Source organism: Triturus cristatus, chromosome 5_1, assembly GCF_964204655.1.
Source record: "Triturus cristatus chromosome 5_1, aTriCri1.1, whole genome shotgun sequence".
NCBI classification, from domain to species: Eukaryota; Metazoa; Chordata; class Amphibia; order Caudata; family Salamandridae; genus Triturus; species Triturus cristatus.
In genome coordinates, this window is record NC_140587.1 from 576,351,137 (window position 1) to 576,376,785 (window position 25,649).

A 25,649-nucleotide genomic window follows, 5' to 3' on the forward strand; every position below is an offset into this window, starting at 1 on the left:
ATACCACACCAAATAATTTTCCTGAACAAAACAGTGTAACAAACTTCATGTCTTGGTTTAGCAAAAATTAAGGATATGAACACACTGGGATGTCCCGGATTCTCACGCTTTGAGAACTGGCAGCACTTGACATACTTCAGTGAGGATACACTAGATACCATGATACGTAATGGTTCTTTCAATTCATCAGACCCCGGTTGGAACCGGATGGTTGGTTTGTCTGATAGATACAAACAGATGTCAATCTAGATTCCTGGGTAGCACCGAAGGATTTAGGATCATGGGCCTGATCAGCGATATGTACAGACAGAACATTCAGGGTTGGTAATCTCATATGGTGTTGGGAAGTTATGCCTAGATTGGCTAAAGACCTCAACACATTCCCAGGTGAAGCAACACTTGTCCCATCTTTCTGATGACCACTATCTCAGGGATTTAGTAGGTCCCCGGAACCCACCCCAATAGCGCTTTTTACAATGAGCTGTGGAAGATTTCTCAACAGGAAGCTGCTGAGAGATGTACGAGATCGACGGTGTTAACTTAGAAAAGGCTTTGGCTGTGGTTGACAACGGTATGACCACATTGTCATCTAGGATTTATTCCCTGGGGAACATAGTGTCTTCGGCTTTTGACATAATGCTGCAAGACATGTCTATTTTACAACATGGACTTTCACAATTACGGTCAATCGTAATACTGAGCTGGGCATTACAAACGTTACATTCTGGCCATGTGCCATGGTGTTACATCAATAGTACAAATCTGTTTTCGGCATACGATCTAAAAGAATGACAGATAACAATGGCATGTAGAGATGTGAAGTATACCATGTTGCACATTGAAAAATTAGACCAATTACCTTTCACCCTGGCGGGGACACCATCCACTGACTGGATAATGCATGGTTATATCACCCTACCGGTCATGACGGTCTAATTTCAATACTGTATCCAATACCAACAGGTAGGCAGATACAAAGCACTAGGAGAAGGTTATGTGCATGAGTATTGGGAATTGGAATTACCATAAAGGTTTAGATGCAGGAGGTTTTCCTTAGTGGTTCCGATTGTGAGGATGCTTTAAGCGGTTACTTAGCCTGCAAGGACATTTCTCTCCATGGGGCATGCAATGCTTCAGTGGCAAACTTGTCTTGTTATCTGAAGGGTTCTCCAGCTGCTGTGATTCATCCTGTAGTCAGACTGCCCTCAAATGGGTGCTGTTTGATGATGAATGATCAAGGTTGCTGCGGAATGGAACCAGGCATCGGCTATCCAATGACAGTTAATTCCATAGTGCCTTGTTGTACACAAGTACTGTTTCCACCTGCCCGCACAGTTAGGGAGGCAGCGCTTTGTTTCCAACATACAGTTTGATTCTCTGAGCAAACTGAAAGACATGCTTTTTCATAAGGATGTGGCCTTAACTTCAGCCAAAGAGACATTTGATCTCCAGGTTGCACGGTCCTCGTCTGAAATACAGAAAGTACTCCACACTAACTTCCTGCTGCATTTTGGGGAGCTGGTCCACCGTATCTTTAACATGTCTAATATGAAAGGAATAATGCACTTTTTTTTAATATATCGACTCTGGTATGGTTAGCACCTTTCAGACGATTTTTAGAGTTATACCATCTTTCATGCACTCCGTATTGAGAAGCGATTTTGGAGGACTCCCACTGGTCCTGATACTTGTGGCGGGAATTTTAATTTTTATTTTTCTGCTCTGCAATGGACATCCCAGTTCAGCCCGGAATGGAGACAGCACTGCTGGTGCTCCATTGCAGTGAGTTCATGTATATTTCTTTGGCACACCTCGGCTTCAAGAACTGAACGAGCATTGGTTCTTAACCTTCAGGCCTGTTTGTCTTAATTGCATGCAACCTGCCTTCCGCTGTCTGCTTTGCAGCCACTAATGCGTCCTGGATATATGTTATGGATCAGAATTGTTTGCAACACCGGACATTGAAGTACTGATTGACCCCTTGAAGGCCCATGCGTATTGCTGTCCCCAGTGTATTCCATTGATGATGAATGCATTCCTAGAGCCACCCTGGGATACTTCAGCTCCTGGTGATGTGAACAACAGCTCTGCAGGCAACTTATGTGATACAACGCCTCCCTCAGCGGCTGCTGTGGGAACTGGATGGAATCACCTTTGCTCCATAAACATGCTACGAGGTGCGCCTCTGGGAACGTCTTCGGTTGTGGGCAACAGTAATGTTGCTTCTACTACTTGAAACACATAAACAATTGGCTTTTTTCGTGTGGAAACAATTTAGTCTCTTTTTAAACAAAATGAACCAAAACAGTTTTTGTTTTTTGTAGGCGCCATGGTTTTCTAGGTGCTTGGGATTTCAAATGGTATATTAATTCTTAAGGCTTTTTAAGGACATATTTTTAAGAGAAACTTGCTATTAGATGATTTTATATCTGCATTTAGGCTTTTTTTAGCTTACATAATATCATGGCTTGCAGACTTTTTAGAATGATTCTAGATAGCTTTTAGATGTTTTAAAGATATTTTTAGAAAAATGTTTTTAAACGTTCTGCTGGCTTTATAGATAGCTTTTAGGCATCGGCCCTTAGAATGAGGAGTGGGTGTTATATTGCCGTGTTTGGCCCATGTAGCAAAGCAGCTTATTTCTTACATTGTCCTATTTTTCAGCAGTAACCTTTTGCACATATTTGCATGCGCGGCAATGTGGGATTAGTATCCCTTAAACTAAACTTGTCTACACATCTAGCTTCGTACAACATTATCACAATGCCCTGAACATCATGTACAAGGTCTCATTTCGCACTATGTTCAAATGTCATCTCTGTTTTCATCCACAGGGAGACAGGGCTATCTACATATCCATAACATCCCTAATCTATACGCACACTGCAAGGCTGCTGTCTATTATATAAGCTGAGCATCCCAATAGATTAGTAGAGGAGGCTTTTTCACGGACACCGAGGGTCCTTGCAAGCTGGGAAATCACCACGCAACAGTCTGACATTTCGTGAGGGGTGTTCAGTTGGTGACCGAGACGGGGTCCTTCATTCTGTCCCAGCAGATAATGGGGTTGTATCGACCCTTGGGGGGATTCTTGGCTCTACACTTAGAGTAGGGTTCGCATAGTAGGCGTACACTTGATTACTGCCTTGTTTTATAAGCCTGCATATATAAAAAGAATTAGCACTGGGGTAGAACTGTATCTGCTATTCACACTTTTGGTGCTTGTAATGACTTTTGTCTGCTTCTGCCTATTAATCATTGCAGCACATGTATTCTATAAGAGAATAACGTTGGTTCAATAAATCTATTGAAAATGTTCCACTGTGTATTCTCTGTATAGAGCACAAGTGACTGAGCAAAAGTTTCTGTACTGTTTCCACTATCCCTGAGGGGTCAGACTTGTCATGTTCAGTGGTTGCTAGAAACCATTCGCTCCCTGGTAGGGGGGCTTACGGTGGCACTGTGAGCTAGCTGGTCTATTGGCAACACATCCTGCGGGGGTGTCCGAAATCAGTCTTGGCACCAAGCCCCTAGTTTATGTTGGCCAAACAATGCGCGGATCCTATGGATTAGTAGGAACTACACGACAAAGGGGGACAGACTTCTCAGTGTAATCTTTTAGGTTAGCTGGCATCACTGGTCTTGCTAGCTAGCTCTTTCCTACACTGAACTAACTAGACCAACCTATATCACAAATCCAAATTGTAATCACAATCCAAGGCGCTCTAATACGATGAAGTGGTGAATGAGGGTGATTTAAGACATGAACATTCAAAGTTAATCTGTGCATAGCTGACCAATTAGAAAATTAAGCCAATAAACTAAGTTAGAAAAAACTAGATCAACATATATGTTTCAGCTTAAGGTGTTTAGGATTCATTGATTTTATTAACTTTTTTGTAAGCACAAGTCTCAGTCCAGTGCCTCAACATTCTTTTGTGTGAAGTGCCCCCTTTGTAAACAAAACTGATATCAGAAAAACCCTTCCCCACCCCGTTCACAAGTCCCTTTTGCCCAACATCTCAGTGCAGAAACTGCATCCATACGCCGCCATAACAGGCAAGTACAATATTCCATCTTGGTATACCCATGGTATCTCAGTATACCCTTCATCTCACCAACCACTCCTGCCAGTGACCTTGCCTTGGGGCGACCCGGCCCTGCAAGTGACCCTGCCTTGGGGCGACCCGGCCCTGCCACCCTGTCACCCACGCATGCCATCCACTGTGCCCCATTACCACCTCACCTAGACCTCCCAGGTATCCCCTCTCCATCGAACTCCGAAACTCCCCCTAGGGTCCTCCTTTCACGTCAACCCAGCCCCGCCATCACGCTTCCAGCACACACCAGAAGCATCCCCAAACCCTTAACCTCCTGCCACCGGCCCTCTGTAACCCCCGTTAGGGTTCACAATACTGATATGAAAACACCTAATATGGCCCAGAACTCTGGTCGAGTTAGCCCCTCCACTAGGTTGCAATTTCAATCAGACGAAATCGCTCCCACCCTCTTGGCACCATGCCCACAAGACCTCCCCTCACGTAGGGACATGGATCGATCTAGCCCCCCTCACTCTATCCCAATAGCACGCCAGCTTCCAGCCCTCAGCCCGCCTGAACCCACCTCTAGGCTGCCTGAACATACCATCAGAACCGCTCACTCGTTCCCTATAGGTCGCCTGCTACCAGCCCTCAGCCCGCCTGAATCCGCCGCTAGGTTACCTGAACATACCAATAGAACTGCTCCCTGGTAACGGGCCCCAGACCTACCAGAACATACCTCTCTTAAAGATATTGATATTCTCCACTGTAGATCCTCAGAATTAACACGGAGCATCCACAAATCGATTCTGGACCTAAAGCACCTCCTTCACATCACTGAACTCTCCTTCTCTGAACTATGGCTCTCACAGATTGCGATTCACATCCCCTTCACAAAGCCCCTCCTTCACCCTCTACCTCTATCCCAGAGACACTTGCGCCCTCGCAAGCAACCCTGCCACCTCTCTGAGGAGGAAATTCTTGCTCTCCACACCTACAAACCCTCCCCTGGCATGATTAATCCCTCAGAACTCACGGAGGAAGAAGTATCTGACCTCCTACGTAGTTACGACTCTGTCTTGACAGCCCCATGCCCCTTAGACCCGGAAGGAGAACACCCTATCTGCACGGTTGCAACCAACCCTAAAAGAGCTGCTACCCGCCGCGTCTGAGGGGTGGTCAATAGCAACCTAGCTAAAGTTCCCATCTCTGCCTCCACTGTCGACACCCACTCCTACCCCTCCCTAGCCGGCCTCCTAATAAACTGCCGGTCAGCTGTAAAGCATGCATCTGATGTCGCCGACCTCATCATGAATCATAAATCGGACCTAGCGTTCTTGACCTCTTAGTCCTGCCCAACTATAGCCTCGTAAGGATGGACAGGCACTCAAAGAAAAAAGAGGGGTGGCATTGCCTGTATCTACCGCTCCAACCTCCTTGTTACGGAATTGCCGGTGGACCCCGCGGACTCTTGCGAATATCTGGCACTCGCCATCTCCAACAACACCTCACAGCTGTGCAAACTGCACATCTTTTACCATCACCCCCCCCCCTTCACCCCCCCCCCCCCCACGGCAAGAACGACACCCTTACGGCCCTCCTCATGGAAATCATCACAACCAACTCTAACAACATTTTTCTTGGTGACTTTAACTTGCATTGGAACAATCCCAAGGACCCTCAGGTCAATGCCATCAGAGACCTATTGGCCGATCAAGCCCTTACCCAAGCCTGCTCCCTCCCCACTCACTCAAAAGGTGCCACACTCGACTGGATCATTGCTAAGGAATCAGCGGTCAAACTTATCTCTATTGATCCTTGTGATTGGTCTGATCACCATGCCATCACTTTCCTCCTGCCCAGCACCCACAAATCATGGGCCCCCCAACCCGTGATTCCCAAACGATGGGTTAGGGACACCAAGAACCTCGACCACGAGAAACTAGCAGCTCGTTGTGAGTCAATCTATCTCGAGAGTTCTTACCTCCTTAAAACAGAACAATCACTTTAACGATCCTCTCCCCTCTAACTGCCTAGCTGCCGCCTCCAAGGCCATCATCCCTTCCTGAACCTCAATAATCAACTCCTCCCTCCTACAGGGCTCAATTCCTGATTCGCTCAAGGCGTGCCAAGTTGTCCCCATCCTAAAAAAAACCTACGCTGGACCCTGCCTCCGCCAAGAACTATAGATCCATATCCAACATCCCACTCCTTGCCAAAATTCTGGAAAAATGTGTGCAACAGCAGCTAAGCCTTCACATCTAACAGGTGAAAGTTTTTGATGACTTTCAATCAGGTTTCAGACCCGGACACAGCACGGAAACCACCCTCCTCCACATTGTTGATGACGCTCTTCAAGCCCTAGACCTAGGCAAAACCTGTCTCCTAATCCTTCTAGACCTTTCTTCTGCCTTTGATACGGTTAACCACGAAATTCTCCTTGAACGCCTCAAACTCAGGATGGGGTTGGATCAACCCTCTCCCCAACCCTTTTCAACCTTTACCTTGAACCTCTCACCGAGGTGCTTCGTGCCGCCAACATCTCCTACCTTATGTAGGCCGACGATACTCCGGTCTGCATAAAAATCTCTTCCCCTGAGGACATTTTCTCCCTAAACGTGGCACTGAAGCTGACAGTCCACTGGCTCACCGCCAACCAGCTTTAACTCAACGCAAACAAAACTGAATTCCTTCTGATCTCCCCACCCAAACCAAATCCAGACATCCAGGAATGGATCAAGACCATCACTGCACTAAAGTGCCCACGTACCATTGTTGACTCGGCGAAATCCCTGGGAATAACCCTTGACGGCAGCTTGAATATGCACGGCCATATAAACGCGATGGCCAAAATGGCTAGATTCCACCTGAGCTACCTAAGAAACCTAAAACCCTTCCTCGATGTGTCCGACCTTAAAATGGCAACCCAGGCCCTAGTCATTTCCAGACTTGAATATGGATGCTCTACTGTTGCAGGGCTACCCAAGAACTCTCTGGCCCCATTGAAAGCCTGCCTCATCACCGCCGCCAGACTCATAACGGGTTCAAAAAAATTTGACCACATCTCTTCCCACCTCAAAGCTCTGAACTGTCTTCCCCTGGAGGCCAGAATACAATTTAAACTGGCTTGCATAACTCACAAAGCTCTGTACGCGAATTCACCTACATTTCTTGCACAAAAACTCGTGATATCCGGTCAGGCCAGAAACTCGCGATCGGCCAAAAACCTGCTGCTGCAGCCAGCACACTTCCAGAAAAAAACAAACCTACAATCGAGCCTTCTCTGGGGCCGCTCCAAGAATCTGGAACTCTCCCCCACAATCCATCAGAAGACTTCCGTCCTTGGCACACTTTAAGAAGGAGACCAAAACTTTCTTAATGGCAAAATACCTCATCTAATGAATATTTTACAATCACCTCATAGACTTGTTCCACCCTCCACCTCAGCTTAATCCACGGCCTCCACGGATGACACATCTTTCTGGACTCCTGGGCATCACCCCATGAGCTGAGACTGCGCGCCTTCTTGTATATTATAACCACCCGCTCTAATTTTTTATCCCACATGTAGCTTCGACCTCAGATGTGGTGCACCTCGTGGAAATGGAAACCTTTTCATGTAGCTTGGACTTTAAACTGCGTGCTCCTCCTGTATCCCTATCTCTCCCAATCTGATCCCTCCCATCCTTATGCTTTATTTCTCCCCCACCCCCCCCCCCCCCCCCCCCTCAATCCTGTAAAGCGGTCTGATACCCTCACGGGTTTGGTCCGCGCTCTATAAAACTATAAATTAAAATAAATAATAAATAAATCTTCACCTGGTGGTTACATTGCTATCCTAACACCCCTATCTCACTTTCAGTAAGACATACTATCACATGCCTCCTTATGTGTCATAGACACCTGTTCCACTTGTGACATATAGTTTTCAGGGACAATATTAGAGTTATGTTGAATTGAATGGCTCTTGTTTTTCAGGGTTAGTAATTCGCAATCCTCCCTGTAGCAACAGTTAATTTGGGAATCTTTATTCAGCTGTGTTTGACTAGTCTGTTGCTTCACTGTCAGAAATAAGTTTGATGCTGGGCTGACTCCGGGGGACTTTAATAGGTAGGGGTTATTGCAGAGAATTCCAAAGAGTTGCTAGTAAATTTCAATCCCAGTGCAATGTGTACCTCATGCAGAATTTCCCTCCAGAACTCCGCTAAGTGGGGAGAGGAGTTGGCCTAACGGATAGGGCGCTCGACCTCGGACGTGGGGAACTGGGTTCGAGTCTCGGTAATGACGCTGAACATCCTGTGATTCTGGGCAAATCACTTAATCTCCCCGTGCCTAACAAAGAATGAATGTGTGTCCTAATGTAACGTAACTGGTGCTATGTAAAGCGCTCTGATACCTGATTGAATTCGGGTCTAGTTTGCACTATATAAAACACTGGGGAAAAAAAAGTGAGAGTATGCCTGAAGTGCCTGGGTCAATGTGCTCTTTCTTCCCAAAGTTCCCTCTCCAAACACTCAGTAGACCTGTAGGAGACCATATTCTTAAATCTGACCATAACTTAGTTCCATCTTCAGCTTCAGGAGTGTGAGATTTTGAGAATAGTCCTAACAATTGAGAAAGCCCATGCCCATATTGAGACAAGTCCTCAATAGTGAAATTGGTTTGTAGATCCTTAGAGCAACAATCTTGATATACTCATGCTTTGGTGACTGATCTACCCACCTCAAAATCGTATTTAGCAGTGAGATCAGATCACTCCCTTTGCAACACTTCTGCAATAGCAGCTTTCTCAAAACACTGCTGCTCGCTTGACTGATAGTCTGACTAAATTCGACCAAATTTTACCCATGTTGAGATAATTACATTGGCTCCTGATTAATGGCATAGTGGCCTTTAAAGTCATGGTCAATGCTCACAGGTCAGTGTGTGAGGGTGTCCCTCATGTTATGGCTTCCAAATTTGCATTTCACAATCTGGCCTAAGGTTATCTGTTAACCCAGCAATTTATTCTTGTCATTCCTCAGGTGTAGACAGTTATATTTTGACAGGTCCGTCCTTTTCTGTGGCCGCTGTCAGGGTCTGAAAATGTATTCTTCTAGATTGACGGCAGGAGGCTTCCCTGTCTCATTTTAGTGTGACTGAAAACATTTACATTTAAGCACCTAATTTTCTGATATTGGGTTTTGCAAATGGCTTATATCTTCAGTGCTATGAAGCCATCTGCGTAGTTGCATTATAGAACTATCTATAATATCATGTTTCATGTGGGTGAGGTACCTAGTAGCCCATTAGGTGTATCGTTTGACACAGGTCACGATGAATTTGCCATCTCGCCCGATCTACAGCCAATAAATTAAGTGCCCCTTAATCCCTGACAAACCTTGCCAATTTTATGGAGCGCGACCCCAGCTTACAGCATCTCTAACTCCACTAGTCGGGTTTTTCATTCTTTATTGGTTCTCAACTTCCATTCAAGTCATTAAACACCAATTAAAGGACCCTTTGGACGATCTTGGCACCCTTTTGCAGAGAATTCATTTGTACATATAGGTCACCGCATTTATGGAAACCCCATTTATTGCATCATTATAAGTGCTTTCATATATGGACTTACGCTTCTGGTATATATTGATAAAAGTGTTTCTCAAAGTCCCTATTTATTGTTACCTAGAGCCCTTGTTTGCACTCCATGTGAGAAAATCTATTTGGAAGAGTCTGGATTAAAACTGACCCCTCCTTGAATGATTAAAGGATTTTGCGCCCTGACGAAGGAATCGTGGGTCTCTGATTCCACTCCAAAACGCTCGTCGGCGCTTTAGTTTTTCTTTCATTTTTATTTGTATATATTTATGAAATGTATTAGAATATGCTTTTACATGTTAAACAATGTTGTGGAGCATGAATGCAGTTGTGGTATGTTTGATAGGTTGAATGCTTGGATTGTCAGTATATATAATAGAGACATTCTTTTGTCATTTTGTCCTTTTTCCCTCCCTTGGGCTCGCCGCTTTTTATAATGTTTTTGATTCTGTACTCTATTTTGTAAAAGTATAAGTATATTGAAATGTATTCAAACATTTATGTTTAAAAAGAGAAAACTAAAAAAAAAAAAATTGGATAAATAAAACTATGAATTATTAATTCATCTCTGTGGGACAATGTTGTTGTTTGTGATTGTGGAGATATTTCCCAAACTATAATTGAATTTTAAGAAGAGGTTTTTCGTTGTTACTATTCCCTGCCTTCCTCTTCTTACATTAATCTGTCAGGGACCCTCTTTTGTTTATTCTGAGGTACCTAGTAGCCCATTACCCAGTATATTACCTGTGTATATTTGAACATCTCCCTTTTTATGTCACTTGATGGCAGGTACCTTCCTCTTTCCCATGCTTTAATGCAATTTCCACCAACTCTTAGGTTGATAAAAAAATGGCTGAAGAAGGAAGGGAAAGTGGTATTCTGAGGGGCCATGTAAGCTTGTATTCCTTAAGAATCTTAACCGTGGTGCTACATAGATTGGGGGTGGGTCAATCTATAGACTTAGGGCTTCCAGCCCATGCCCTAATGTGAGACATTCACTTGAAAATGTTCTATAAAGTACTGTTGGCTGCTAGTGTCTATTTCATGCAAATAAATCTACTAATTGACCGCTTGGGGCCGAAGTTCAAATCCAGTGCTTACCTTCAGATTTCCTGGGTTTGGCGCTCTTGCTGCTCGGATCTCCCTCCCGCCGCCACGTTTGTAGCCCTCGCGGTCGCTGTGGGGAGGGAGCGAGTGAACTACAAATCCCAGGCTCCCGGGCTGCCCACCACCGGAAGCTGCTCCAACACCTTCACGCCCGGAGGCGCTTCATAACCGACTCCACTCCCGGCAGAGCGGGTGCTATTGACCGCTTGGGGCCGAAGTTCAAATCCAGTGCTTACCTTCAGATTTCCTGGAAACAAAAGGGTATGCAGTTCCTAAAGTACGCGCAAGGTGTGTTAGATTCACTACGAGGTACCAAGGTGGGGGTGAGGAAAATAATGTGAAGGACAGGAGTCAGGTTTACTCCTTTTTTGGAAAAGAAGACCCTCACACACCCAACAAGCGGGTGTCTTGCCTCATCACCGGGTCTTTGCTCCTTATCGGGCCGGCAGGTGCAATGCCCGATCAGGCACCCAATGGGGCCTTCCTAGCGGAGATCTTTATTTCCAACGCCGGTGAATACGGTGTGTGTGGGGGGAAGATATTAATCACAACAGTGAGTGTAGGTGCAAGTGAGGTGAGGTATGGTGTGTTAAAACAGGGGTAGGTGATCCACTATACAATTTTAATAAAGCATGGTCACCATCCTGATTAAAACAAAAAATAATCCGCACATGTCTCACCTTAAGCTATGTGAGTGAATGTGCTAGGGGGATCAATTGGTCAACATGTTTCTTGCCTTAGATTATATTAAATGGCAATTCTTCAGGACCGGGGAAGTGTACGGCTACCTACACTTTTTTGGTGGTGCCCACAACCTCTAAGAGGTAACAGTGGTGGACACACGTACAGCACCCTAAAAATGTGTGGTACCGTGAATAAATGAGCACACTCTACTGGGCTGTGCTTCTTACAAGGCCGGGGTGAGAGAGCACTAAATTTTAGTGTCAGTTCCGTAAATCTGGAAGCACCGTCCACCTATAATCTCGCCAGCCATTTGGCGCTCTTGCTGCTCGGATCTCCCTCCCGCCGCCGCGTTTGTAGCCCTCGCGGTCGCTGTGGGGAGGGAGCGAGTGAACTACAAATCACAGGCTCCCGGGCTGCCCACCACCGGAAGCTGCTCCAACACCTTCGCGCCCGGAGGCGCTTCATAACCGACTCCACTCCTGGCGGAGCGGGTGCTATTGACCGCTTGGGGCCGAAGTTCAAATCCAGTGCTTACCTTCAGATTTCCTGGGTTTGGCGCTCTTGCTGCTCGGATCGCCCTCCCGCCGCCGCGTTTGTAGTCCTCGCGGTCGCTGTGGGGAGGGAGCGAGTGAACTACAAATCCCAGGCTCCCGGGCTGCCCACCACCGGAAGCTGCTCCAACACCTTCGCGCCCGGAGGCGCTTCAAAACCGACTCCACTCCCCGCGTCGCGGGACCGCGCGCGGCTAAGCCCGGGCAAAGGGCGGGCCGTCTGTGGCCGTCAGGGGCAGTTAGAGGCAGGGCTGGGCCACCCCCCTTATTGCCCGAAGAAAGCCACATAGATTTGCGGCGTTGCCAATCGGCCGGCCAGCGAGGACTGCGCTCCCCAGGAGTTCTAGAGACAGGTCGTTGTTGGTGTTGTGTGCCAGGAGGCCAGGAGGCACTTAAGGCCACGCCTGTAGCTGTAAGGGGCCGAGGAGGGTGGGCTGGGTCTGCTTTCTAACCTATAAGCCCATTTAGGATTAGTGTGAGGTGGAGCTGTGTTGTACTTTGCATTTTCCTGTCTTCCCGTCAGTTGTTACATAGCAAGTCTCGAGTATTGTTCCTGTTCATTATTACTCATGACTAAAAGTAACAGTAAGTGCTCTGCATCGGGGGGTACGGGGACATTAGACGCTTTCTTGAAAAAAGCTGAAACTGTTGTTTCCAGGGAAATTGAAATGGTGGAAAGGAGGTTATCTTTGGAGCCATTATCCCAGTCTAATTCCGTTAAACAATCTGGTGATCCTACCTTAGGTGCCTTACAGCCTGTATGTCATATTTCCTTTGGGTCTGGGTTAGAGCCCAGCCCTGTTATTTCTCCCACCTCTTTGATCACCTCTAGTCTTCTTCCTTCACCGCCAGTTACACGTACCAGGCAGCTTCAGGCCCTTCCGGTCGCTGCTACTAAAATAGCTAAGGGGAAAAGAAAAGCTAATAATGCCCCAAAAGGAAGTCGGCAACAAGCTAAACAACCCAGGGACAAAGATTCCGTACACGGGTTGGACTGTCGGGAAGATAGCGTGGCCGCCCAGGTCACGGTTGACAAGAGTCATGGGTGTAACAAGAGTATTGATCAGAGGGAAGTAGTTACTATGGGAATTAAGACGACTGAATTATTGAAGCTTATGGATGAGCGATTGAGAGCGATTATACTGCCAGTTATGGATAGACTCAACAAGATTGACGACAGACTCGCTCTCATCGAACGTCACATAGCGGGTCAGGATGTATCGATGCCAAGGCAAAATCCACCCGAGACGCACTCTTTAAATGTAGTAGCAACTAGAGTTCCCGAGCCAGTCGAGTCTATGACGACTCCGGTTGTAGGCCCCATAAATCCTCCTCAACTTGCTCTAGGAACTAACGGTGGTGTTAGTTCGGGGCTTAGGGGCACGACAGTATCCATCAAGGGAACGACCTTTGCATTTGCCGCCTGAGGCCTGCCCGTACACTGTAATTTTGGCAAACGTTCCGAAAACTGGTGATGGTAGGGAAGAGCATTGGTCTTCCTTAAAAAATAAAGCCCTCCACTTTTTGGCTGGTAAGACAGTACTAGGGAGCCACCTTTTTTGAGAGTTTTAAAATGGTAAGAAGGGTTCCATGGGTGGGGAAGACCAACAAGTCATTGAAGGGTGACTGTGTTGTAGTGAGCTTTAGCTCTCCTGACTTAGTAGTTAACATCTTAAGGCAGGCAGGGTCGATCAGATTACATCAGGACTATGTTAATGTTCTCCCGTTGTTTTTTTTTTATCCACCTCACATTTTGGGGTCTACTGGAAACAGCGGGTACATCCCTCAGTTTGTCCCTGTGAGTAGTACACTGGCACTTGGTAACAGATATGAGGTCCTTAGCTCTTTAGATGTCAATGATTGACTCAGTGCTGTTAGTGTTCAGGCCCATAATAACGAACCTAGAGCGGTTTTTCCTAACGATTCTGGGTCTCCATTTTCAATGGTGTTGGCTGAGAAAGACAGTATTGACCTTAACGGCTTTGGCGACAGAAGTTTACCCCCAAAGGCAGCTTATGGTGAAGGATTTAGCCAGATAACCTCCGTGGAGGCCCAAGCGGATGGGAGAGAAATAGTTCCTCCCATCGTAACCGGTAATTTGACTGTCACGGTACCTGTAAATAGTGAGGTTGTTGATTTTCAACTCCTTTCATTGAATTCGGAGAACATCGTGACAAAAGAGTTGGGGCATGGGGGTGCAACCCCAATAACAAACAAAATTAGGACTTTATCATGGAATATTGCCGGTTTACGATCTAAAAGAGGTGATACTAATTGGAAGGCTTTTCTTTCTACCCACCATATAATTGCCCTCCAAGAAACGTGGGAGGCTAAAGACCCCTATTATTTGGACGGGTACCAGTCCTTTAATAAAAACGCTGTGCCTTCTTCTATGTGGAGATCCCGGGGGGGTCTTCTGTTACTATTTAGCCTCAAGTTACTGTATAGTATAGAATTGTTAGTAACCAGTTCTCCAAATATTTTGGCGGCTAAACTTGAAGGTGCCAATTTGCCGTCATTATTAGTGGTGAATTTTTATAACTCATTTACTAGGTCTGATGAACTGGAGCACCTAAAAGCACTGTTTACATTGTTGGACGAGTTTGATGCAAGTAATGTTACACCTTATTTTCTTTTACTTTTTGACGATTTTAATATTCATGTATGTCATCTCAACTGTTTTGAAAATATTAACTATGATCTTTGCCCTCAAGAGGTAACTCATTTTGAACACTCCAAGGGAGGGATGTACCTAGAGAGTATTGTATCTGCCCTTCACTTATTTGCTCCTGTACAAGATTCTTTGTCTCCTGTCCCTACGTTCACTGGACAGGGCCATCATAGCATGATTGATTACATTTTTGTATCTTGTCTTCTGAAGGATTTTATAGGTGCCTTTTGTGTTACTCAATATGCTTTAAGTGATCACAATCCTCTCATCATGGAAATTAATATTAAGGCTTTGAGGAGGGCTAATCCATCGCCGATGATTTCTAACTTAAACCTAGTTTCTAAAAATCAGGGAAGACGTTTGAGATGGGATGTTGTCACCCCGGCCGATTTCCTTGAGAATTTGTACAATAGTAATACCGTGGATTTAAGTATTTGTTTGTCAACAGAGTCGCAACCAGTGGAAATCCTTGGTGCTTTCGAGAGAATTACAAAACAGGTAGTGGGTAATTTATCCTGCAACGGGAGACCAAGGCCTAAGAAATTTAAAAATTGGTTTGATCATGCCTGCTCTAGTGCTCATTCTGCACTCCTGTCGACATTGAGAGAAAGTGGAAAAGACTCAAGTAAGATCGCAGAGGCAAGAAGGTCCTATAAAAAAGCACTAAAGGCAAGGAAAATCCAGTTAAGAAATATGGCATGGGATGAATTATCAGAAGCAAGTGTTTTGAAAAATAGCATCCTATTCTGGAAGTTGATTAATAGTCCACTTTTTGACGAGCAGGAGAATACAAATAGAGACTGTCTTATCCTACCAGATAGATGGGTGGCCCACTTTAGTGGTCTTTATTCTGAAATTCAACAACTTAACCCCGTAAATTACGGGGATATTAAACAGGCCTCAAAAATTCATTTTAAGGACGACGAAGTCCTGGAGGCCATTGAGACAATGTCAAAAGGTAAAGCACCAGGTCCGGACGGTGTCCCCGTGGACCTTTATAGGGCAGATTCAAGGTACTGGGCAAAGATTTTAACTTCTGTTTTTAATGCAGTATCAAAGGTGGGTGCTCCCACGTCATGGGGCAAAGCAGTTATAGTACCATTATTCAAAAAAGGATCAAGAGAAGATCCGGCATGCTACCGGCCCATCTCTCTCTCGGATTCTGCCATGAAGATAATGGGTAAAGTAGTTCTTGTTAGATTAACAAATTGGTTGGAAGATAAATCCATAATTTCTGATTTACAATATGGGTTTAGACAAGGAAAGGGCACTGTGGGTCAATGCCTCAATTTACATCTTATCATCGGGAAGTACACGGTAGCTAAACAGCGGGACTTACACCTACCATTTAGGGATCTGTCCACTGCTTTCGATCTCGTAAATCGTCAAAAATTATGGGCCTCCCTAGTGGTATTGGGGTTTGACCCGGCGTTGATATCCTTCCTGGCGCTTATTCACGAGGACACTACCGCTGTCGTCCGCTACAATGAAGACGGGAGTCTGTCAGAAGCTTGGCAGGTAAAGCGAGGGGTAAGACACGGGTGCATTCTTGCCCCCCTGCTTTTCTCGTGTTACATTAATAACCTGGGTGAGGCTTTAATTTCGACCAGCAAGGATATTCCTAGAGCTTGCCCAAAATTGATTCCCTCTTTATTGTATGCCGACAACACGGTCCTGCTGGCAAGAACCGCGAGAGGCCTACAAGCCCTTTTAAACGGATTTAATGATTTTATGGTCTCTTTAGACTTATTAATACATTTTAAAAAATCACATTCCATGTCAATCGGTTGTGGGAGGGCGAAAAAGGCTAAATTCTACTGTAATGGGCAGGAGCTTACAAAAGTGCAGATCTTCACATATCTGGGACTTGTCTTTGATGACAGGAGAACTTGGGTCATGCAACGCGCCCAGAAAAAGAACATTCTTGCTAGGGCGACAGGAGCGCTGTTGGGCTTTGCAAAACGTTTGGGATGTAAACCCCTACCCGCTCTTATGAAGATTTATAGAGCTAAGTGTATTCCCATGGCCCTATATGGCAGCGAGGTATGGGGTTATAAGGCTTCGACAGAGATCCAATCAGTAGAAAATGCCTTTTTTCGGAAAATGTTGTCACTCCCCCCCCATCTGCTCCTATTTTTAATATTCACGAAGACCTGGGGGTAGGTTATCTTATCGATCAAATTTCTGTGGCTCCATTACTAGGTTGGCTGAGAGTTTGGGCACAGCAACCTCCGAACCTAAATCAACTTATTATCCAAGATTGTTTGTCTCTTGACAAAGCCATGTCTATCCCATGGTTTCGATATATTAAAACCAACTTGGAGTCACTTGGCTGCCTCGAATTGTTTGATAAACCAAGCACGTTGAGTAAAGTAGAAATAAAGGCCTTTAAGACTCAGTTCTTGAGTAGAGCGATGTTACTGAGGGAAGGAGGGGAACTGGGAAAGCCGGCAGTCAGGAGGTTTGTCACGCTAAGTATAGGTAGAGAGATCCAGCCATACCTGACCTACATAAACAAACCATTCCATCTGTTTTTGTTAATAAGGTTCAAGTATGGCATGCTTCCCTGGCTTTTGGCTTACCCTAAGGGCTTTTTTAAAGAGGGAACCCTGGGGCCTTGTCCTTGTGATAACGGCCTCAGAACAAAACACGCTGCATTTGGTATTCTTTTGTAAATGTTACGCTTTGCAGCGAAAGAAATGTATTTTTCCTATTTTTAAGAACCGTAATTTTGAGCAAGTGAGGCCCGCACTGGTTTATCTGCAAACGCTAGGGTCACCACTGGTTTGTTTCGGGGTAGCCAGCTATATTACAGGGGCTATTAGGTGTAGAAACAGGGTGCAGTCCTTTTAGTAACCTCCCCATATTTTATCAGCATTGTTTTAACAGTTGGAGAACGTGGATTAATGAATTAGTAATGGTTTGATGGGATCTGTAAAAACTGCAGATTTATTTGGATGATATACTTTTTATTGTGACTATGCGCCAATTGTATTGTATTATTTATTATTCATGAAATGTTGTTAATTGTGTTTAATTTGTATTGTGTTAGTGGATTTATTAGATTTTTGCAACTGTAACTAATTGCATTATGAAATTTCGTCCTGTGCTTTGATGGTTTTAAAACTTTTAACCGAATAAAGCGATTGTTGACTGACTACTAATTGAGTTTCCACAAAATACTTTAGCAGACCTGAGACAGCTAGCCTTCCCGCTATCGTAGGCCGCATTGGAACTTTCATGTGAGCCTGAATTTTTATTTTATCATATACCAGTGAAAATAAGCTCAAGTGTGGCCTTAAAAAATCACACATGCTTCTATTGTAACGATTATCCTCAGGCAGAACCAAAGACTTCAGCAGCAGTATAAAAACAGTCTGTTATATTTTAGATGCAGAGAGCACACTTTGCCATTCATTACACAAATGTAATATGTGAAATAAATATAAATACTTTGTTGTGCTGATGTCTGCTGCCATAGAGAAGGCTTACCAGAAGGACAACAATATATTAGTAGTATAGCATGTGACCTACTCCAGTGGGGTGCTACTGAAGCAGCCTAATATGTGACTTCCCTAACTGATAGGCATACCGAAATTAGTGTGTATTTTCTTCCAGCTTTATAACATTCATTGTGATGAAAGAGCCGACTGCGGTAATTTTTCTTTTGAATAGTTAGCCCTGTTATACATGATCTGTCCCTTTCTAGTCTTTAGCATTGGATTGTTTCTGGCACTTCACTAGTAAATTGTATTTGGATATCGTAGCCTTAGCATAAGGACAGAACCAGTTATTTCAAGCACAATGTTACATTTGAGTGATATGGCTAACACTGTGGCATGACTATATGGACCTGGTGCCATCTAGGATGCAACTGTGGCAAATGTTTATACAATATTTTTAAAAGATTAACAGCTGGCACAGGACAAAGGTATCCATGACAAAAGTATATTGCCAATATGTTTGTTCATTAACATTATGTTTGCATTCCCATTGCTACTAAATTAACTTTTAGAGCATGTTCTTCAACTATGCTTACACAATACCCATCATATTTTATTGTTGAGTAATTTTTCCAGTTAGTGTATGTCTAGAGTGATTAGATTCCAGGAGAAGGATGCTAATCTTGATCATGCTTATACATCAGAATTTTTGTGTTCTCTCAATGCTGGCTCTCTTACATGTTTCCAATATTTGTGCTTGAAGTCTGGATTACAATCAAAATAGTGTTGCCCTAGGTAAAAACATATTTGAGGTTTAAGTTTATTGAACTTTTGAAAAACCATTTCTGAGTCCTGGGACTGAATGAGTTTGTATTTATCTGATTTCAAAGAAAATCATAGGAATAATACTACTAATCCTTTTTGCGGTAAACCAATACAGAAAATAGTTATCTGCAGCTCAGATAGTTTGCATTTTAACTGTGCTTTTCTCCCTTTGTTTACTTTATATGGTAAAACATGATTGGTGCTTTGGTATTGAAAATAAGGTTGTTTTAAAGTACCATCAGTACTTTAGTAAATTAACTATACAATGCATTCCACAAAACCCCCTTTTTGATTAATTATCACAACCACAGTAATACTGGTTCAGGTTGTTTTTTGCATTTAGCTATAGCCAATCTGTGTACACTTTACAGAGGTTTCCCATGTTTAGCTTCCATGAAGGTCAGCTTAGTAGCACTTTTTTAATTATGAGTAATGATATCACTTTTTATAATCTATCCTGTTGATGAAATTGTTGTGTTAACTCTAACATTGTTAAACTCTTTTAGTTGGCATGGACACCATTCCTTGCTGCTTTCAGTGTGGGCTTGCAAGACTGCGACGATACAGAAGTAGCTTCACTTTGCCTGGAAGGCATACGGTGTGCGATCAGGATTGCATGTATCTTCAGTATTCAGGTACACTCAATTTCTTTCCATGTTGTAACAACTTTTAAATCCATTGTGGGTTACTTTCCTCACATTCTTCTGGCTTAATATAAGTAAATACAGTAAACAATTTATATAAAAACCCATGTCAAACTTTAGGATAAATGATTTTGTATGTAATCCTTGTACAGCAGGTATGTATTACCTTGTTATTCTGTGTCGTATAAAACATCCTTGGAAAAAAATGACAGTAAAGTCTTTTTCACCTTTATTTCTAATAAATAAAACTTCCAATACTTTTCTGATCACAGGAATATCTTCTGGCCATTGAGTGTATGCCGAAAAACTTGTAATAGTCCAGAAGTATCCCCAGGCCATACTGTTGTCTGTTGACATGCTACCTAGACATCAGTTTAGTTTTTCCTTGTGCCACATAAGCTAGAATCTGGAACTCAACATGTTTTTACCTCTGTTTAGGTTTTTATTTCTGATTTTTTTGGTCCGTGCCATGCTCCAATCAGTGACCGTTGATTGAAATCGTATATTTTTTTCTAATGTTTTTATTAGCATTTTATGCATTAACAAACGCAAAGAGCATAACCACAGTACAGCACAAAAACCACCAGGAGAATCCTCAGCAGGACACAGTACATTAGATAGCGAGATCGGTACTGTGCTGTCCACAGATGTCCAGGAGGTGAATGCAGGAGGGGTGAGGAGCAATAGCAAGAAAGAAGGTAATCTGCCAATGACCCATCTTTCCCAGCCCAGGTTTGGTGGACCACACCCCATGCTCTGTCTTGTACCAGCTGTGAGCTTCCTGTCCCCAGACCATAGAACTCCCTCCATCGGCCCAGATTTTCTCATACGTCCTAGGGCAAACCCTGGCAGCAAAAAACACTTTTTTGGTCCCCATGCAAGGTTCCATTCCTGCAATCCATTGTTCCTTAGTGGCAACTTAACGTGCCCCCCAGACTCCTGACAACCTTCTTTGCACGACCAAGCCACGAAGCAAAAGTAGTAGTTTCTTATGGGATAGGTCTATATCTCCCGGCAACTCCAGGGGTACGAATTGGGCATTAGGCGGGATCACTTCTTCTAGTATGTCCCCCAGTTCTTTCAATATGATCAGCCAGTATTTATTTATCTCTGAGCACTCCCACACTGTGTGATAAAATGAACCCACGTGTGTTATAGCATAGACAGGTGGGTGACGGAATCTTCCCCATTTTCTGTAACCTGTCCCGTGTAATGTAAACTCTGTGCAAGATTTTAAGCTGTATCAAGCGGAAGCGCACCCTAATGGCCACCTCCTGAGGGTGCCTCCAAGCTGCCTCCCAATCCACGACCTCCAGCTATCCCATGTCTCTTTCTCAGTTTCGCCCAAGGCCTGAGAGGCCATTGATCAGTTGTTAAGGAATACTTGTATGTGAAGGAAATTTCTCTCCTCCCCAAGGGGCCAGCCAGTAGGTGGTTCTTTAGCGGGAACACTTCAGGTAGTAAAGCCCAATCTATTATCTCCGCTCGTAGAGCGTGTCAAAGCTGGGTGCACTTATAGTGCTGCATGTGTGCGAGGCCATACTCCTCTTGTTAACAGTCACATGATTTGGGTGCTCCAGGTAGTCCCCCAAGTGTAATGTCTTCTCCAGCTTCTCTACCAGTTCTCTGTCTAGTTGAGGGAGAGCCAGCATTCTCAGGAAGTGTTCTGTCCCCACTTCCTCCCTGTAGGGTTGTGGGTCATAAAAGGCTTATAATATCGTGCAAACTCCCACACTATCTCCTACATTCGGGTAAGTCTGTCCCCATGCTGGTGATTATCTCCCCCACCCACCGGGGTGCCTCATCCCTACAACTCAGCCACGCCAAGAGATGTCCAGCCTTGTCTCCCACTTCATAGGTTTTGTGCTGCACTGCAAGACAATGATGGCGGGCCGCCTCCTCTACTAAATTGTGGTAGTCTGTTCTTGTGCCTCCTATGGGCGCAGTAATACTCCAACATCAGCCCATCCAATTTGTTTCGTCCCCAAAATGGGACTTCATCAGGGTTTTATTCAGTTCATCTGATGAATCATCATCAAAGGTATATATCAAGCTGTGGTCAAGTTTTCTGTTCCTCGTGGGTCCTGTGCATATTGCAAAGACGGATACAAAATCCATTCCACGTGAAGAAGCCCTCTAGTGTCCACAAGTATTACTGAATGACTCAATGAAAGAAAACTTTGGATGGAAACACAATTTCATGGCTCCTACTTTATTGGATGTTTGAAGGACCATATTTTACATGGTATGAGCAGTGCCAGATCTAAGGCTACTCCGTCTATCTTGGCCTCCAAAGAGAATTTCAGGTCCGTAATGGGTCCAAGGATCATCCACAGCTGGTAGTCTTGGTTCGCCAGGGCATCTCCGGGATACCTGAGCGTGGGCACCCCAGCCTCCCCCTTGTCATGTTGAGGCTGTATTGGGTATCCTTTCACCATGGGGGTCTTGCCTGGCCTGGGTGTCTCCATGCTTTAAGCGAGAGTGGCTCCATCACTGTTCCCCCAGCCAGGGTCTCTGCTACCTCCGAGTTGGTCCCGTCTGGGGCCCCAAGTAGTGCAACTCTGTGGAAATCTCAGCTCCCTGAGCCACACCCTGACTTGCCTTTGCAGCCCTGTTCACACTGTCACTCGGCCTCCCAGTGGACTAGTTCAGGGGGCACCAGGCCTCAGTGCTGCTGTGAGGGTAGACTAGATTGGGTAATCTATATAGGTGAGGGGCGGGGGTGTCTTGTATGTAGCCCCTCCAGGAGCCAGCTCTCTCCTGGTCCTGGTCTTCTAGGGGCACGAGCCCAGCAATACAGGTCAGACTCAGTCTTTCCAGTGGCCCAGCGGAGGCCCTTCTGGACTCCTCTTGACTCCCCTGTGTCCAGCCCACTGCTGCAACTGTCTTCAGTGGCCCCCACTTGAGAAATAGGCGGGGCAGGGTGGAACCCCACTGCCTCTGCCCAGTCTCTCAAGTAGGCCTCTTCCCAGCTGGGCCTTTCATCGGGTAGAAGACACCACATTGACTCCCAGTCAGTGCCCGTCAGTCACTCGCCTCGCAGTCAGGCAGTCGTACCCAAAAAGTGGCAGGGGGCACCACAGCGTGAGCCCCGATCAATTGAGTGCATGGGCAAGGAGAGCAACATGGCACCCCCTTGTCCACCAGGCCTGATCCCCCTCCATTAGTCTCTCAAGCAGACTTCTTCCCAACTGGGCCTCTGGTTGGGCAGGAGCCTCTGTCTTCAGTTCCCAGGAGGCCCGCGTCTCACCACCAATTGCTCACTCCATGACTGGGCAGCCCTGTCCCCAGCACAGCAGGGGGCACCACAGCGCGGGACCCGATCAGGTGACGGCGCAGACAAGGAGAGCAAAGCCAGTCACCTCCACCAAGTCCTGACTGCTCTGTCAGGCCCACCGCTCCTCCGCTCCCTTGCTGCAATTCATCGCACCTCCGCCATATTGGAGAGGGTTGATCTCCCTTTTTCCAGTGGCCTCTGTAGTCAGGAGATATCCCGGTGGGATGCAATCGGGCAGGATGTTAGGCCAGAGCAAGGACCGGTCGTAGGAGTTCCAAGAAGTGAATCCTACACCATATTGGTCGTGGCCATCATCCCCTCCCATCCCCTCCCCGAAATCCAGTATTTTGTGAAAAAAGCACTTGTTTGTGTTGAACCATCATTAACACTGCATGTGATGCCTGGGGTCCATCACTCTCAATGCTGTAATTGCAGACGTTGTTATTTCTTGTCTATTATTTTTACTCTCTGCTGTCTTATACCTTCTTATTTCACTTGAGACATTAAGAGCACTTTCCCAGTGGCTACAGCGCTGAAGATGGTATAATGCCTCTTAAAAAAATGTATTAGGGATCTATTAAAAACATTTTCTTCTTATACACATTGTTCTGAATTGTAATCTCACTAGTGGAGTGCTTAGATTTCACTTTGGTCACTGGACTTAGATGCTGAAATCCTCTTCATCGAAGAATCCTATTCCTCTTCTAGACAAATTTTGACCTATACATGTAACAATGTTGTTCCTCTTCTAGACAAATTTTGACCTATACATGTAACAATTTCTCTTCCTCCAGATGGATCATTTTCACAAGCCATGTCACAGATGCTAAAGTCATAGCTGGCTTTTGGTCAGAAGTTGGCAGATGGTAGTTGGACTCCCACGCATATACTTAAGGCACACATGGCTATTGTAGATGCCAAATCATGATTTATATGGTTAGGGTAGTGTTCAGCAAGTTATTTGGTTGTTATTTCTTAGAAGATATATCGGCATGTTTAATTGTTATATGTTTGTTGACAAATGTATCCTTATGAGAAAACTGAACATTTGTAGAATATTTCAAGAATATCAGAGGCATAGATAGGGCTGGGAGATAAAGCCCACAGTATCTGTATTCATTAGTAGATAGGGTGCTTATTTAATCTGTTTCATTAAGCACCTTTACCAATAGCTACATTTTCCTTTTGGTTATTAAGTGAGTTCTCCATTCTAAGATCTTCATCGAAGCCATAAGTCCTTGAATGGTTTGTTGTGCATGGGATTGATCTAGCCCAATGGTGAGATAAGGGGTTTTGGGTCCGTGTATACAAGCGAGGTTGGCCCACTGTTAGAGAGCAAAAAAGAAATTAAATACCTTGCCTGGACCACTTGCAAAGGTAACTTTATATATAGATCAAAGACACTTAGTTTCATGATCGCACTTGTTATTCCTGTTTCATTCAGGCATTGCAAAAATGTTTAAACCCCACAAAATTATTCATGCACAACATTATCCATTGGTAGCAAAATATAAATCTGCATAACCTTTAATGGGCACAAACAGACTACATACGGAAATTGTGCTATCTCAACACCACTGTATGTAAGAAATATTTAGTTGGATAAAAACAAGTTAGTAATACGCATACATCGTGTCCATCGGCTTTAATAAATTCATTGCCTCAGTTGCTTTTACTGCTGTAAGGTTGTGGGGTCATTCACACTGAAAGTAATATATTTACCATACTGTATTTTAATATTTGCAATTACGGTGATGTTCCCTATCCCCTTTTCATTTCGCCGTGGCGATGGAGCCTCTGGCGGCAAGACTACGCCAGCATCACACCAATAGAGGACTGAGATCACATCCACATCGGTTCTGTTCCTCCTAAACTGACGTTTACCCCGACCTCCTTGGCACTGAACTATCCCTTAACCTGGGCAACAGACTCAATCAAATACTTGGGAATTTGGCTCAGCAGATGAACAAGTTACTTACCTCCTGTAACGCCTTATCTGGTAGACTCTATCTAGCCACAGATTTCTTACCGACCCACCTCGATCTGTGAACGGATTTCAGAGTAAGGGGCTGTTTCCCTTTTGAGGGCCCTAGCTTCACACACAAGTGGTCAGTGTTCTTCTTGGGTCTGCACTTAGGGATGCCATGAGGAGCCGAATGACACCACCTATCTGCACGCTGGTGCCTGGGGAATATTCTAAGTTAAGGAACCTGTGGCTAGATAGAGTCTCTACCAGATAAGGCATTACCAAAGGTAAGTAACTTGTTTGCTAAAACCCGCTCCTGGCATTTTCAAGGAGCTGGTTAAGGCTCAAGTATTCACCCCACTACCCCAACCCCCCAAGTCGATAAAAGATATAAGGCTTCATCAGACCTCCTCTACATTAGGGGCCAACTTCTTCCCAGTTTCCTGGTACTGCATACCACTTGCAAACGGGCCAACGCACAAGGTACCAGGAATGCTCTCTACTGGAAAAAGAAAGCAAGCACATAGATGCTGCTGGCAAGTGCATCGCTACACAGTCCTCATTAATTGGTGCATCGCCAACTCCATCAGCCTGCTTTCCAAGTATGACCAGGCAAACGGGGACAAGATGGATGAGCTCCTCCAACATCTCCCAGCGTAGCACCATAATAGAGGGCAAGAGATGGTCTCAGAGGGCAAGCTTACCTCAAACACCACCATTAGATGTGCAATAGGTGCTGCTGATTCAGTGGCCGTGGCATGTATTCTAGTGTGCTCCTCCACAGACTCTGGCTCTGTCTCTCCAGCTCTCTTTGGGCCCCAGGTTGACTGGATGTTGGAGAAGATAAAGACATGAAGATGG

General features: G+C 44.9%; 1 protein-coding gene across 1 annotated transcript in view; it reads left to right on the plus strand.

The window, feature by feature from the left end:
• Nucleotides 1-25,649, plus strand: part of ARFGEF1 (ARF guanine nucleotide exchange factor 1) — a 1,069,199-nt gene that overhangs the window by 715,987 nt on the left and 327,563 nt on the right. The window contains exon 20 of the mRNA XM_085605493.1: nt 19,408-19,536. Coding sequence (XP_085461619.1) covers nt 19,408-19,536 — 129 coding nt within the window. The remainder of the gene's footprint in view (nt 1-19,407; nt 19,537-25,649) is intronic.